The sequence below is a fragment of the Acomys minous genome (genome assembly GCF_964271855.1).
Source record: "Acomys minous genome assembly, chromosome: 9".
In the NCBI taxonomy this organism is placed as follows: Eukaryota; Metazoa; Chordata; class Mammalia; order Rodentia; family Muridae; genus Acomys; species Acomys minous.
The window spans coordinates 80,213,274-80,230,178 of NC_140490.1; the positions used below are offsets into that span (position 1 = coordinate 80,213,274).

Genomic DNA, 16,905 nt, shown 5'->3' on the forward strand with positions numbered 1-16,905 from the left:
GCCCCACCTGCTGCCCCCGCCCTACACACTCTCCTCACGTGATGCCCCACCTGCTGCCCCCATCCTACACACTCTCCTCACGTGATGCCCCACCTGCTGCCCCCATCCTACACACTCTCCTCACGTGATGCCCCAACTGCTGCCCCCATCCTACACACTCTCCTCACGTGATGCCCCACCTGCTGCCCCCATCCTACACACTCTCCTCACGTGATGCCACACCTGCTGCCCCCGCCCTACACACTCTCCTCACGTGATGCCCCACCTGCTGCCCCCATCCTACACACTCTCCTCACGTGATGCCCCACCTGCTGCCCCCATCCTACACACTCTCCTCACGTGATGCCCCAACTGCTGCCCCCATCCTACACACTCTCCTCACGTGATGCCCCACCTGCTGCCCCCATCCTACACACTCTCCTCACGTGATGCCCCACCTGCTGCCCCCGCCCTACACACTCTCCTCACGTGATGCCCCACCTGCTGCCCCCATCCTACACACTCTCCTCACGTGATGCCCCACCTGCTGCCCCCATCCTACACACTCTCCTCACGTGATGCCCCACCTGCTGCCCCCATCCTACACACTCTCCTCACGTGATGCCCCACCTGCTGCCCCCATCCTACACACTCTCCTCACGTGATGCCCCACCTGCTGCCCCCATCCTACACACTCTCCTCACGTGATGCCCCACCTGCTGCCCCCATCCTACACACTCTCCTCACGTGATGCCCCACCTGCTGCCCCCGCCCTACACACTCTCCTCACGTGATGCCCCACCTGCTGCCCCCATCCTACACACTCTCCTCACGTGATGCCCCACCTGCTGCCCCCATCCTACACACTCTCCTCACGTGATGCCCCACCTGCTGCCCCCGCCCTACACACTCTCCTCACGTGATGCCCCACCTGCTGCCCCCATCCTACACACTCTCCTCACGTGATGCCCCACCTGCTGCCCCCATCCTACACACTCTCCTCACGTGATGCCCCACCTGCTGCCCCCGCCCTACACACTCTCCTCACGTGATGCCCCACCTGCTGCCCCCGTCCTACACACTCTCCTCACGTGATGCCCCACCTGCTGCCCCCGTCCTACACACTCTCCTCACGTGATGCCCCACCTGCTGCCCCCATCCTACACACTCTCCTCACGTGATGCCCCACCTGCTGCCCCCATCCTACACACTCTCCTCACGTGATGCCCCACCTGCTGCCCCCGCCCTACACACTCTCCTCACGTGATGCCCCACCTGCTGCCCCCATCCTACACACTCTCCTCACGTGATGCCCCACCTGCTGCCCCCATCCTACACACTCTCCTCACGTGATGCCCCACCTGCTGCCCCCATCCTACACACTCTCCTCACGTGATGCCCCACCTGCTGCCCCCATCCTACACACTCTCCTCACGTGATGCCCCACCTGCTGCCCCCATCCTACACACTCTCCTCACGTGATGCCCCACCTGCTGCCCCCGCCCTACACACTCTCCTCACGTGATGCCCCACCTGCTGCCCCCATCCTACACACTCTCCTCACGTGATGCCCCACCTGCTGCCCCCATCCTACACACTCTCCTCACGTGATGCCCCACCTGCTGCCCCCGCCCTACACACTCTCCTCACGTGATGCCCCACCTGCTGCCCCCGTCCTACACACTCTCCTCACGTGATGCCCCACCTGCTGCCCCCATCCTACACACTCTCCTCACGTGATGCCCCACCTGCTGCCCCCGCCCTACACACTCTCCTCACGTGATGCCCCACCTGCTGCCCCCATCCTACACACTCTCCTCACGTGATGCCCCACCTGCTGCCCCCATCCTACACACTCTCCTCACGTGATGCCCCAACTGCTGCCCCCATCCTACACACTCTCCTCACGTGATGCCCCACCTGCTGCCCCCGCCCTACACACTCTCCTCACGTGATGCCCCACCTGCTGCCCCCATCCTACACACTCTCCTCACGTGATGCCCCAACTGCTGCCCCCGTCCTACACACTCTCCTCACGTGATGCCCCACCTGCTGCCCCCATCCTACACACTCTCCTCACGTGATGCCCCACCTGCTGCCCCCGCCCTACACACTCTCCTCACGTGATGCCCCACCTGCTGCCCCCATCCTACACACTCTCCTCACGTGATGCCACACCTGCTGCCCCCGCCCTACACACTCTCCTCACGTGATGCCCCACCTGCTGCCCCCATCCTACACACTCTCCTCACGTGATGCCCCAACTGCTGCCCCCATCCTACACACTCTCCTCACGTGATGCCCCACCTGCTGCCCCCATCCTACACACTCTCCTCACGTGATGCCCCACCTGCTGCCCCCGCCCTACACACTCTCCTCACGTGATGCCCCACCTGCTGCCCCCATCCTACACACTCTCCTCACGTGATGCCCCACCTGCTGCCCCCATCCTACACACTCTCCTCACGTGATGCCCCACCTGCTGCCCCCATCCTACACACTCTCCTCACGTGATGCCCCACCTGCTGCCCCCATCCTACACACTCTCCTCACGTGATGCCCCAACTGCTGCCCCCATCCTACACACTCTCCTCACGTGATGCCCCAACTGCTGCCCCGCCCTACACACTCCTCTTCCTTCCCATGAATAAAGTTGATCTGACAGTTACCAGAAGTCATTATGTCTTACTCGCTGGCCCTCCCAACCCTGCTTGCCACTTCCACTCCCCCGTGCCCTCATGGGCCCATGGACCACAATGCCCAAAGAAGGGGAGACCCACACTTTGAGACATATTTATTGCAGCATCCTGCTTGATTCTGCATCACAGACTCCTTCAATAGCTCATCCCTCAAAATCTGTATCCAGAACAACTTTAAGACAGCTAGCTAGGATGTCCAGTATCACAGGCTATTCCAGACAGGATTTTAGTTAAGCCCTGCACTTTTTTTTCTTTTTCTTTTTCTTTCTTTTTTTTTGAATAATGAATGCTCCCCAATAGGAAAGTCCTCCCCCCCCTTTTAAAAAAGATTTAATTTATTACATATACAGTGTTTTTTGTCTACATGTATGTCTATGTACCAGAAGAGGGCATCACATCCCATTATAGATGGTTGTGAGCCACCATGTGGTTGCTGGAATTGAACTCAGGACCTTTGGAAGAGCAAACAGTGCTCTTAACCTCTGAGACATCTCTCCAGGCCTAGGCCTGCACTTTTCTAGCAGACAAAGACTAGGTAACAAATGATACAGCTAGCTTCCCTAGGACTCAACAATTACCATTTATTTATTTATTTATTTATTTATTTATTTATTTTGGGTTTTCAAGACAAGGTTTCTCTGTGTATTCTTGGCTGTCCTGGACTCACTCTGTAGACCAGGCTGGCCTTGAACTCACAGAGACCCATCTGCCTCTGCCTCCCTGAAGGCTGGGAGTAAAGGAACGAGCCACGACAACTGGTTTACCAAATTTTCTTAGGGCTCCCAAAAGAATATCACCCGCAGACAACAGGAAGCAAATTTAAAGAACATGACACCCTCACTCCCGAGAAGTGGGGTGGGTAGTTTTTAGCGCCTCTTTTTTGTTTTTGTTTTTGTTTTTGAGACAGGGTCTCTCTGTGTAGCCTTGGCCGTCCTGGACTTGCTTTGTAGACCAGGCTGGCCTCAAACTCACAGCAATCCGCCTGCCTCTGCCTCCCGAGTGCTGGGATTAAAGGAGTGCGCCACCATGCCCGGCTTGTGCCTCTTTTTAAGTGTATTTATTTTTATTTTACGTGCATCGGTGTTTTGCTTGCACATTCATCTCTGTGAACTGAGTTGTGAGCTGCCGTGTGGGTGCTGGGAATCGAACCTGGGTCTTCTGAAAGAGCACCAAGTGAGTGGCCTTAACCACGGAACCGTCTCTCCAGCCCCGGGTGGGTGGTTTTTAGTCATTCAGTTGGTGATGGATGCTTGTCATCATTACGGGACCGGGGTCAGGGAGGAAACAAAACATAGGAGGTTAGACTCAGGGATCTCTCTCCCTTTTTCTTTCCTCTTTTGACCCTATCTAATGTTAAGTAGAAAAGGGGGAGAAGGGATGGGAAGAAAAGGGGGTACAGGGATGAGAGGATAAGGATAGACTATTGAACCTACTTTTAAACTAAAGAGCAACTGCTAATCTCATTTTTTTTTCGAGACAGGGTCTCTCTGTGTAGCCCTGGCTGTCCTGGACTCACTCTGTAGACCAGGCTGGCCTCGAACTCACAGTGATCTGCCTGCCTCTGCCTCCCGAGTGCTGGGATTAAAGGCGTGCGCCACCACGTCCAACTTTTCAAATATTTTTTTAAGCTTTATTTATTATTTATACAGTATTCTGCCCACACGTGTGCCTGCCCGTCACAAGAAGGCACAAAATCTCATTACAGGTGGTTGTGAGCCACCATGTGGTTGCTGGGAATTGAACTCGGGACCTTCGGAAGAGCACACGGTGCTCTTAACCTCTGAGCCATCTCTCCAGCCCCCTCAAATATTTTGACTTTGGTATAGATTGTTGTATATTGATACAAATGTAAGGCTATTTTTGTTATAACTACAGCAAAAAGATAAATGTGTGTTCCAACTCTTGTCTAAGATATTGTACATATACAACTCATTTCAAAATGCAATGTGATGTTCTAGTCCTTTCCAATGCTATTATAAACTGTTTAAGCCGGGCATGGTGGCACACACCTTTAATCCCAGCGCTCGGGAGGCAGAGGCAGGCGGATCTCTGTGAGTTCGAGGCCAGCCTGGTCTACAAAGTGAGTCCAGGACAGCCAAGGCTACACAGAGAGACCCTGTCTCGAAAAACCAAAAAAAAAAAAAAAACAGATAGTAGAGTGCTTTCTGCTACGTTGCCAAGTACAAATGGCCTGGACACTGTGAATATAGGTAGGCCTGCGCTTTCCCAGCACACAGTGACCGGGCAACAAATGGTGCAGCTAGTTTTCCTAGGACTTGGCTATTACGATTTCCTTAATAAATGTAATTTTTACATTACAGTTTTCATAATTGCTCTTATTGTATATAGTTTATTATTTTAAGAGAAAAGGTCTTTTATTGAAATAAAAAGGGGGGCCGGGCGTGGTGGTGCACACCTTTAATCCCAGCACTCGAAAAACAAAAACAAAAAACAAAAACAAAATAAAAAGGGAAGATTATTGTGGGATGATCTTGTGCCCTGTGTGTTCAGATGCTGATTTCTGTGTCCGGAGATCAGATTATAGTCTGGAAATGACTTTGTCAATTCTATGAAGAATCTACTCTGTAGGCGTACTATTTTGGTTTTGTTTTGTTTTGTTTTTCGAGACAGGATTTCTCTGTGTAGCTCTGGCTGTCCTGGACTCACTTTGTAGACCAGGCTGGCCTCGAACTCACAGTGATCCACCTGCCTCTGCCTTCTGAGTGCTGGGATTAAAGGCGTGCGCCACCACGTCTAGCTGGGTAGGCATAATTTTTCAAAAATCTGTTTTAATTTGGTTTTCTTATACCTCTTACTCCCTTCTCCACCTCAATACCTTCCAATACCCCAACACTAGGTAGGAGAGAAAGGTTAGTGGGGAGAGGGGGTGGAGTTCTCTCTGGCTGCTTCTGACAGGTTAGGGTCACTGGGTTCTTTAGGGCAATCCCAACCTCACTCATCAGGATGTCCAATAGCCAGCAGCCTTCCTTCCCCACCATCTCTTCGAAGTGTCCCTTGAAGTACCTCCCTCCCTCCCTCTCTCTCTCTCTCTCTCTCTCTCTCTCTCTCCCTCTCCCTCTCTCTCTCTCTCTCTCCCTCTCCCTCTCTCTCCCTCCCTCCATCTCCCTCTCCCTCTCATTGCCTCCGATTCCTTAATGATCCTACTTTATTAGGGATTTATTAAAGGCATGTAACTCCCTTACAACCCAACTGCCCTAAATAGGAAGGAAAGGAGTTTAAGGAGAACAGGAATGAAGCCTTCTGGGTATCAGTTCCGTGAGGCAGTTCCCCTGGCGTAATTCTCAGGAGTCTAGCAGATCATCTACCCGAAAGAAGAAGTCGCACCAAACTTGGAGGTCTCCACCGAGCTCACCACTGCAGCCAAATTCTCCAACTCCCCACACAGTGGGCCGGAAGCTCAGAAGCTCGGATTTCTCTCTCCAGTTCTCCAATGCAGCCCCCCCATTTCTCTCTCTCTCTCCCTCTCTCTCTCTCTCTCTCTCTCTCTCTCTCTCTCTCTCTCAGAGCACTTTCCAACCATCTGGTCAAAGTGTCCTTCTAACTATTATTCCTTTTCTCTCTGTGTGCTCTGGTTTTCTACCAGAATTAAACTGCCTCCAGCTGGCAAAAGCCACGCCCCTCTCCGAGCCACACAAGGCAAATTACAGCTGTGGGCAACTAAAAGCAGCCCCATATCCCACACTTGGGATTAAAATTTTAAAAACTTAACTGGGTTTTGAAGAAACGAAAACTTTTGCTACAGTACTGTATCAAGGCTGTGTAAAGAATGCTCCCTGTGCCAGGTGCCGTGGCGCATGCCTGTAATCCCAGCACTTGGGAGGCAGAGGCAGGAGGATCTCTGTGAGTTCAAGACCAGCCTGGTCTACAAAGCCAGTCCAAGATAGCCAAGGCTACACAGAGAAACCTGTCTAGAAAAGAAACAAACAAACAATGCTAGAGGCCCCCATCTAAAGGAAGCCAGGTATGGCTGGATCCAGGAACACTAAAAGATATAGGGCCTAATTGTAAACATTCGGGACCCCAGAAAAAGCAGCTTGGGCAGGGTGTTGGGGGATGATTTTGTGCTGACTTCTGTACCCTGAGATCTAGCTACAGTCTGGATTATGGAAACTTCTCCCATCTCAATGTTGTGTAAAAACTGTTCTTCATCACCTGATTGGTTAACAAAGACCCGAACAGCCAATAGCTGGGCAGGAGAGTCCAGACAGGACTTGAAATCCCAGGATGGGTGGGTGGGGGCGCCAAGGTGGACAGAGAGAAAGGTTGCCACGAGGAAGTAACCAAGAGGAGGTCTACATGAGGACACAAATGGAGCGGAGCAGGCGCAGCCAGGGCGAGACTGAGATGGCAGCTGATGGGGCACATGGCTGGGAGGTAGGCAAGCTAGCGCGGATGTGTTAGAACAGCACCTGCCCAGCTATAGTGCTTAAAGCTTATTAATAAATGTAACAGGTCTCCATGTCATTACTTGGGAGCTAGATTGAGCCTAGAAAAACTAATACTTTTAATTTTACAGAAGGATTACATTCTAAGCTAATCTGAGGTATGGAGGAAACTCAAGGCCAGCCTCCACAACATAAACAAACTGGGTGTGCCTTTAATCCCAGCACTCGGGAGGCAGAGGCAGGAGGATCGCTGTGAGTTCGAGGCCAGCCTGGTCTACAAAGTGAGTCCAGGACAGCCAGGGCTACACAGAGAAACCCTGTCTCGAAAAACAAACAAAAAAACCCCCACACAACATAAACAAACGCAGTTGTGGTGGCACATGCCTTTCATTATTTATTTATTTATTTATTTATTTGTTGGTTTTTCAAGACAGGGCTACACAGAGAGACCCTGTCTCGAAAAACCAAAAAAAATAAATAAATAAATAAAAGAAAGCTCTGACTGGATAGCTCCTTATTTGAGGAGGCTTGTACTATCCTCATCAGATGACCATTCTCTGTGGCTGGGGACTTGGCATCATGACACCCATGTCTGAACATGCAGAGGTAGAAGTTAGGTGACCCTAGTCACCAGAAGCCAGCATCCTTCCCAGATGCTCCGGATGTCTGTGAGCCCAGGTCCAGGCTTGCCTTGGGGCATTTATGTCCCAGTTGGAGGGAGCAGAACCTGTCTGTCAGCACATCAGGGCTTCCCAGGCTTAGGCTGTGGGAGAGGTAATCCCAGGCACAGTGAGAGGAAAGCCTGGGCTATCTGCTACATTGTGACAACTAAGTGAGATGGACAGTCTGACACGAAGAAGCTGGACCAGAAAGCCTTCTAGCCCAAGGGTCTAAAGAACCCCCCCCCCCCAAGGACAGGCGAGGTTCTGCCACTTTAGACTCTAGGCTCTTCCTGGCCACACCTACCGGCTGCACCTTTGACACTGCTTCCCTGATCCTAAACAGGACTACCGGCTCTCCCCAGGCAGGACAGGATGTAGGAGCACCTGAGGCAGGGAGCTGCCGGGTCCCAGCCCTAGATGTTGATGCAGCTGTAGCTCTTCAGAACGCCCACAGTCAGGGTCAGTCACCAGGCAACCTAGGGCCAGAAGCACCCACCCCTAGAGATCACATATGTACACCCCACACACCCTCCTGCAAGGCTTGACTATGCTGCCGCCCCCAATACTCATAACCACATGTCAAAGTAAAGAGTGTAGATGTCTGAGTCTTTGCACACCTGATCTGGCTCCTGTAACCTCCTGGGATACCTCTCGGCTGCTTTTTGGTTTATTTAAGCAGGACTAGGGTGTGGGTCAGCCTAACATGAGGGGCCTCTCAGAACAGGGGTTCAGACCCCACCTACTGGAAGCCAAGTCTGGGGACCCCAAGTCGTCGATTCTGTCAGCCCTCCTACGTGTGCCCTTAAAAACCAAAAGGTGGCCGGGCGTGGTGGGGCACACCTTCACGCCTTTAATCCCAGCACTCGGGAGGCAGAGGCAGATCTCTGTGAGTTCGAGGCCAGCCTGGTCTACAAAGCGAGTCCAGGACAGGCAAGGCTACACAGAGAAACCCTGTCTCAAAAAAATGCAGAAAAAAGAAAAAGGAAAGAAACCAAAAGACACGTCTACAGCTTCCCATAGGTAGGGTAAAGAGGGTGGACCCTGCTCCTCCTCCGCCTAAGCCACACCCAAATCTCCGCCCACAACCACGCCCCGTGGACGTCACAAAAAAGGCCCCCAAAGCAGCAGCTGCGGAGCCGCCACGCGCAGCCCTGCCCTGCCCGCCACCCCGCACACAGGCATCCGCGGAACTCTTCGGGCCGGAGGCGACGGCGGCCTCCGGGGCTTCGAAAACTCAAGGCGCCTGCGCGGCAGGGCGGGGGAAGAAGACTACACTTCCCGACGTGCCCCGCGGGCGGGCGCGCAGACACATTCCGGACCCGGTGGAGGCGTCGCACAGGCGCATTCTAGACCCGGCAGTGGCGCGCAGGCGTATTTCCGACCCGGCGGCAGCGGCACGCAGGCGCATTCGCAGCCCGGGTGTGGCACGCAGGCGCACTCGGGGCCCGAAGGAAGCACGCAGGCGCTTTTGGGGCCCGGAGCCGGTGCGCAGGCGCATTCGAGGCCCGGCGGCTGCGGCGCGCAGGCGCATTTGGCGCGGGCCGGGCCGGGCCGAAGCGAACGCCGGGCGGGCAGCGGCGCCAGAGCGAGTGGAGCCTTCGGGGACCCCGGGTGGCGGCGGCGGCGGCGGCGCAGAGGAGGAAGGCGGCGGCTCTCCCCCTGCCGGCGCGCGACCCGGTCCGTCCCACGAACTCGTGCCGGTCCCGCGGCCCGGCCCGGCCCCGGGCCCCTCCGCCGCCGCCGCCGCCACCGCCATGGCCCGGCCGCTGGTGCCCAGCTCGCAGAAGGCGCTGCTGCTGGAGCTGAAGGGGCTGCAGGAGGAGCCGGTGGAGGGCTTCCGGGTAACGCTGGTGGACGAGGGCGACCTGTACAACTGGGAGGTGGCCATCTTCGGCCCCCCCAATACCTATTACGAGGGCGGCTACTTCAAGGTGAGCTGGGCCTCAGTTTCCCCTTTGTGCCTGCTCCTCCCCCAGGTTGGCTGAGGCTCCGCGTGCAAAGAGGCCACTCCCTGTCTTGTTGGGCACATACTGATCTCACCCCGGAGACTGGTCTCTCCGGACTGTCCTCCCAACAGGCCACAGAGGATCAGAGACCGCTAATGGCCTGGCGTGTCTCCCCAGGCAATTTCCCACCATAAGACACAGGGGCCTCCAGAGCCTGCTGCTGGCCGCCGTGTTCCCAGGCTGCTCTGCACCGGACTAAACATGTAGCTGGGGACAGATCTCCCCAGGTTGTGCCCACCCTTTCAGCATGCTTCTGGTGAAAGGTCTAACCAACCAGGAGGGACAGCTGCTGGCCTTCTTGGTCCCGAGCTGGTTCCCCCACACACACACATACAAGACCCAGAAGCCTCCGGAGCCCCCTGCTGGCAAGCATGTTCCTAGGCTGTTTGGCCCACCCCGCCAGCATGCCCCTGAGAGAGGTCTCCGTAAATTGTCTTCAACCCAGGACAGAGGACCACCACAGGCAGCAGCTGGCTGACATCCTCGCGCTGTCCCCCACCCTTGGACACAGACCCAGGGCAGCTGCTGGCTGGTCTGTCCCTAGGGGAAGGGACGTGCAGCCTGGACAGCCACCTGCTCTAGTTCCAGCAGAGGCCCTGACAGGGCCTTGGCAGCCGTGCCTGCTTGGACAACAGCCACCCTTAGCCCTGGCCAGGCTTTATGTAATGCATTCCAATAGGATAGTGGGGGCAGCGGCCCAGCTCCCCACCCTTATTCCCAGAACCACACCCTTAGTTCCTGCCAAGGGCCCTGGACCCCGAGCTCTCTGTCTGCCCTGCCCCCTTTCTGCAGCCTTTCTCAGGTTCCACCAACCAGTGGCCACTTGGGGCCCTGTTTTTCCCTCCTAGGCAGTGTTATCTGCCCTCTGGTGGCCTAAGGCTCAATGCACCAGATGTTTTTGTGGTTGGGAGCAGGGAGCCCGGGACTGTCCCACACTGGGTATGTGTGTGACCAAGCACAGGTACCCACAGTAGCACAGTTTGATCATCCTGGCTGCTGGGGGCTAGACCGCCTAGCAGAGTCACAGGGCCAAGGGGAGGACCAGGTGGACGCACAAGTCCCAGCCGATCTAGTGCCCCAGGTGTGAGGCTGTGGCAGATGTTTGTGTTGTCATTTCTGGCTGATGGCCTCACCCTTCCTGGTCATTGCCCAGGAGAGCAGCAAGTCACCCTGGAAGTCCAGATGCTGATAGCACCCTATCTTCTGTGTCTGCTGGGGGAGAGGGTGGGGCTGCCAGGACTTGTGCTCAGAGGGAGGACTGGAGCTGTAAAGGATTGTGGGCGGAGCCTCCTAGGCTCGCTTTATTCTGAGGACAGCTTGGGAGGAGGCCCTGCAAGATGTCAGGCTGCCAGCGTGGGAGCTTCCTGTATGGTGTGGGTGGCTAAGGCATGGAGAGACCCTGTAAGAGAGGAGCTGGGAGGTGCCTCCTCTGGGCAGCCCAGCTTGTCTCACTGTGACTGGGGGTGACCTTCCTGTTACTGAGCCTCCGTTTGCTCCTTAAAAAGCATCTGGAGCCTCAGAAGTGTGGGATCTTGTTCTAGCAATGCCACTTCCCTCACTGTTCTGAAGAGGATCAGGCTTGGAAACTCCACACTAGGCTTGTGTTTGTCAGGCGTGAAGGAACTAGCGGGCGGGTCCTCCGGCTTCGATTCCTGCCTGGCTCTGAGGCCACAGGCCAGTTCCCCTAGGTGCTCCCTGCAGGGCCAATTTTGAAGTTTTGATTTCTCTTGAAAAACAGCAATATTATAAGACTATGTTTTTTGTATTAATCCCAGATGTGGAATGTGGGGCTGCTTCGCAGCAGCTGACTATGATTTGCCTCGTGCTCTAGCAGAGGTGTGGTTTTGCCAGCTGCAGATAGTTCCTGTGAGTGTGTGAATGCTGGGGTCTGTTCAGAGGGTCATAAATGCTAGGGCTCCTGTAGGCTGGGTTGGGTTGATTGTTGAGAGGAGTCCGCTGCAGTGTGTTAGTAGTTGTGCTCCAGAAACAAAAAGAAGCTGGGTTCAAGGGTCTGTCTCTCCCTCTGTCCTTAATTTCTCTCCTAGCTAGTGCTAGAGGTTAAGCAGGGAGGGGAGAAAAGGTGGGGGGGGGGAAGAACCCACAAAGTAGTAAACGTCAAGCTACAGTTTTTGCCTGGGGGACACTCTAGAGGCTGCCTTTGGGGAGCCTCAAGACTAGGGAAAACCTCAGCCCTTCTTCCTCTACCTGTCCAAAGTGTGGGGACAGTGGACAGGGTGAGCCTCAGCCATAAGCAGCGGCTGTGGCCAAGCTGGTGGCTCCAGCTTGTCTCTGGTAGCCACCCTAGGCCTGGGCTGCTGAGCCTGGGTGGTGTTGGTAGGAGTCCAGAGTGACCAGGTCTCCCTGAGGGCAGGAGACCTGCTGACTCATTCCCCTGGCTAGCCCACACCAGGTGACACTGTCATTCTAAGCTCTCTTAACCTGGAGGCCAGGTCGCAGAGTGCACTAGCACAGAGTGGCCTTGTCTTCAGCACCTGAACAGGCCCTGTTCTTGTCCCCTCTGGGAACAGCCCCTAACTCCAGTGCTCAGTGGGCTGCCATTGAGCCACCCCACTTTCTGCCATCTGTAGGCGCGCCTCAAGTTCCCCATCGACTACCCGTATTCCCCACCAGCCTTCCGGTTCCTCACTAAGATGTGGCACCCAAACATCTATGAGGTAAGTTACTGCCGGCACGACAGTGCCTGCCCCGGGCACACCCCACCGCACACACCGCATGCCTCCCTTGCACACGCCCCACATCTCACCTGATTGTGGTCACTCTTACAGACAGGGGACGTGTGCATCTCCATCCTCCATCCCCCAGTTGACGACCCACAGAGTGGGGAGCTGCCCTCAGAGCGGTGGAACCCCACACAGAATGTCAGGACCATCCTCCTGAGTGTGATCTCCCTGCTGAATGAGCCCAACACCTTCTCGCCTGCCAACGTGGACGCCTCAGTGATGTACAGAAAGTGGAAGGAGAGCAAGGGGAAGGACCGCGAGTACACGGACATCATCCGGTGAGCACCGCTCGCAGCCTGGCCGCTACCGCTGGGTCTGTGACAGTCGCTGCTTGCTGTCAGTGGTCGGTGTCTGCACCGCTCGCAGCCTGGCCGCTACCGCTGGGTCTGTGACAGACACTGCTTGCTGTCAGTGGTCGGTGTCTGCACCGCCTGGCCGGTACCGCTGGGTCTGTAACAGACGCTGCTTGCTGTCAGTGGTCAGTGTCTGCACCGCTCACAGCCTGGCTGGTACTGCTGGGTCTGTGACAGACGCTGCTTGCTGTCAGTGGTCGGTGTCTGCACCGCTCGCAGCCTGGCCGCTACCGCTGGGTCTGTGACAGACGCTGCTTGCTGTCAGTGGTCGGTGTCTGCACCGCTCACAGCCTGGCTGGTACTGCTGGGTCTGTGACAGACGCTGCTTGCTGTCAGTGGTCGGTGTCTGATGTGTGTGTGGCGGGCTATGCCCACCCATGTGTCCGCTCTCTTCTGTCTCCCATAACACAGTTGTTTCTTGGGGTGCGGACTGTTGTATGTTTCCATTCTTGCATCTCCAGCTGCATGTCGGGGGCTGTGTGCCCCACCATGTTCACCATCCAGGGTGGCCAAGATCCTCCGCCTTGTCCGTCAGCTTATCTTCATGAATGACTGGGCCATGCTCACTGTCTGCCTAAGCATGGCTGGTATTTGTGCTTTGCTTTGCAGAGGTGGCTGAGCCATCCTCAGGAGCCTGCGGGTGGCGTCCACAGGTGCTCTGATGGCCCAGGCTGTGGCCTGCTCCCCTCCTGCTGTCATCTGTGATGGCACTGTCCACTTTCCAGCAGTTCCTGCCTTGTTCCGGGGTCAGGTGGTCTCCCCTGACCCCCAAAGCTGTGTATGAAATTGCACTTGTGAGATTCTAGGCAAGCGTTACACCCTGCCGCTGCCCAGCCATGCTGGGTGTCTACATTGGCACCCACATTCCCAGTCCCTGTAGCTTAGCTTCTGTGTTTCCTGAGACAGGCTTTCATACAACCCAGATCCTCTCGTGTTATCTTCTGTTGTCAGGGTGACAGTGCACACTACCTCTTAACCTAATAACACCTCACAGCCAGCTGTCCCCTGTCTCAGCACTGACCCAGGACAGGTGCTTGTCCACACACTGACCCCCTCCCAGGGGCCTGTATTTTTCCATGCTCTAGCAGCAGCCTAGGCCCATCAGCCAGCGTGCTGGGCAAGCCACGCTTGTCAGCCAAGGGCCTAAAGCCACAGACAGGGTGAACACCCGCCCAGAAAGAGCCCTGCAGCCTTGTGCTACAGAAAGCAGGCAGGCCTCCCTAACCGGAATGGATCTGGGCTGCAGCTTAGTGGTCAGTGCTGATCCAGCATGTGCAAGACCTTAGGGTTCATCTCCGGCCTCAGAACAAGATAGATGTAGCCACCATGGTCCTGCATGGAGGTGTTAGCTACTCAGGAAGGGCTGAGCCTGTGCTGTGGAGGTGTCACCTCCACCAGGCTTGGGCTAGCAATGGAAGCCTGGCCTGAAAGTCCCTGTAACGCTGCGCCCTTGGTTTTCTCTTGAGGCCTGCAGCTCACCACCCTCCTGCCCTCCAACTGGGAAGAAGACCAACTGTCTTGTGGGTTTGTTTTGGTTTTTGGTTTTTCGAGACAGGGTCTCTCTGTTTAGCCTTAGGTGTTCTGGACTCACTTTGTAGACCAGACTGGCCTGAAGGAACTCACAGTGATCCTCCTGCTTCTGCCTCCCAAGTGCTGGGATTAAAGAGGTGCACCACCACTCCCGGCCTTTTATTTTGTTTTTTAAGACAAAGTCTCACTATATACCACTGGCTGTCCTGGAACCAGCTATGTACACCAGCCTGACCTCAAACTCAGATATCTGCCTGGTTCTGCCTCGTGGGTGCGAACATTAAAGCTGTGGACCACCACACTAAACTTAGTTATGACCTACTTTTCCTTGCTAATGTAGTGATGTTTTTTAAGAATTCTGGAGCTTTAGGCAGGTGGATCTCTGTGAGTTCAAGGCTACACAGAAAAACTCTGTCTCAAAAAACCACCCCCCCCAAAAAAAACAACAACAACAACAACAAAAAACAAAACAAAACAAAAAACACAACAAATCCCACAAATATTAGAAGAATGTGCTTTCATTTTAATCTAGGTGTGAGCTGTGGGGTTGCTTCAAACCGACTGCTTGGCCTGGTACTCTGGCAGAAGCATGACTTTGCCAGCTGCAGATAGTTTCTGTGATTGTGTGACATTTGGAGTTCTGGGGACTTTTCTTTTTAGGAATAAAAGAAAAGGGCTGGAGAGATGGCTCAGAGATTAAGAGCACTGCCTGCTCTTCCAGAGATGCTGAGTTCAATTTCCAGCAACCACATGGTGGCTCTCAACCATCTATAATGAGATCTGGTACCCCCTTCTTGCAATCAGAATGCTGCATAAATAAATAATCTTTAAGTTTTTCGAGACAGGGTCTCTGTGTAGCCTTGGCTGTCCTGGACTCACTTTGTAGACCAGGCTGTCCTCAAACTCACAGAGATCCGCCTGCCTCTGCCTCCCAAGTGCTGGGATTAAAGGCGTGCACCACCACACCCGGCCTTGTAAGTAAACGCTTTAACCTTGACATTGCTGTGGGTATACACAGCCCTTTTCCACTGCCCACTTCCTGTCAATCTGACACCACTTGAATAGTGTCTGGTGGGCTACAGCGGACCCCGCCCAGCATGGGGCACCACTGGGTGCTGGAGCCAATAGGGACTCTAGGTCTGGCCCCAAGGCTACAGGTCTCCGGCCTCCTGGCAGCCTTTAGCCCAGTTCTCCTGTCCCAGAGCAGGAGCCCCAGGCTATTTTTGTCATTCTGACTCCAGGAGCCACTTGCTTGACCACGAGGCCTTTATTATTCCTGAGACTCAACCTGAGAGCCAGTGTCTAGCCGTGTCCCTGCTGGGGCACAGGGCTGAGACAGGTCTGGCCAGGGTGTGCTGTTGTCTCTGGGAAGCTAAGATGGCATCTGCTCTGCTCTTCACCTTCCTGTTAGGACCGAGCTCTGAGGCTCCAGCCAGGCCCGATTGTGTAGTTAATTGCTGTCCCTTATGCAAGGAAGCTCTTGATGTGTGTTGCTTCATCTTATCCCTGTCACTTCGCCTGTGGCCTTTGATGGCTGGAACCTCGCTTCCTCCAGGACTGCCCTTCGTCAGAGTGCCTCAGCTCAGCTCAAGCTGCACTTTGTGAGAGTTTGATGACAGTGTGCTGGGTGTGGGTGTGCGCCCACTGAGAAGCCAGAGGACAAAGGCTGGTGTCCAGCACTGTCACTCTGCCCAAGGCCTCTCACTGACCTGGAACTGGGCTAGTGGCCAGCAAGCCGCGGTCCTATGTGCTTCTCGGTGCTGTAGTTACAGGCCTGCATGCTGTCGTGCCAGCCGTTTCTGTGGGTACTGGGAGACCGTCCTGCCTGGAGCTGATCATTGAGCTGCCCTTGTCCCCTGTCCCCTTCTGGCCTGCTCCTAGCCCTCCACTCATTGTCTTCCTTTGGAACCCCGTGTCTGGGCCAAGGCCTCATCTGCCCTGTCTCCCCAGGAAGCAGGTCCTGGGGACCAAGGTGGACGCAGAGCGCGACGGCGTGAAGGTGCCCACCACACTGGCCGAGTACTGCGTGAAGACCAAGGCGCCGGCGCCCGACGAGGGCTCAGACCTCTTCTACGATGACTACTATGAGGACGGCGAGGTGGAGGAGGCAGACAGCTGCTTTGGGGATGACGAGGACGACTCCGGCACCGAGGAATCCTGACCGAGTCCCCGAAATAAACTTACAGATTTTACCTCAGCAGGACCCGTGTGGGCCTCAGGCGACAGACTACCTCACCGAGGTTCCATGTGGGCTCCTGTTCATGACCCTTAGGTCCTCTCAGCCCTGTGTCCCCGTGGGTTTTCCTCGGCTTTAGAGAAGAGCCAGGCAGACACCCCACTCAGCTCACAGATGGTGACAAGCCCAGGATGCTGGGGGCCGCCCGATGGGGAGCCAAAGACTCCATCCCAGCCCAAGCAGGGCCAGCCCCACAGTCACCTCCTCTCTGCTTTGGTGTGTGTGAAATCCAAATAAAATGGCTTTCTGAGAAGCTGGGAGAAGCAGCCAGGCCACCTGTGGCACTGGGCGCT

At 55.2% G+C, this 16,905-nt stretch overlaps 1 protein-coding gene across 2 annotated transcripts; it reads left to right on the forward strand.

Annotated features, from left to right (window-relative positions):
* The first annotated feature begins 8,883 nt into the window (after nucleotides 1-8,883).
* Nucleotides 8,884-16,865, forward strand: CDC34 (cell division cycle 34, ubiquitin conjugating enzyme). 2 transcript variants are annotated; one of them, XM_084796238.1, is made up of 4 exons: nucleotides 8,884-9,677; nucleotides 12,341-12,427; nucleotides 12,539-12,771; nucleotides 16,331-16,573. In XM_084796238.1, exons 1-4 carry the CDS (start codon nucleotides 9,501-9,503, stop codon nucleotides 16,371-16,373), a joined length of 540 nt encoding a protein of 179 aa, XP_084652364.1. In that variant the 5' UTR covers nucleotides 8,884-9,500; the 3' UTR covers nucleotides 16,374-16,573. The 2 variants fall into 2 exon arrangements, with proteins under 2 accessions (XP_084652364.1, XP_084652363.1); XM_084796237.1 differs by having other exon boundaries at nucleotides 8,886-9,677; nucleotides 16,327-16,865.
* Nucleotides 16,866-16,905: the final 40 nt, after the last annotated feature.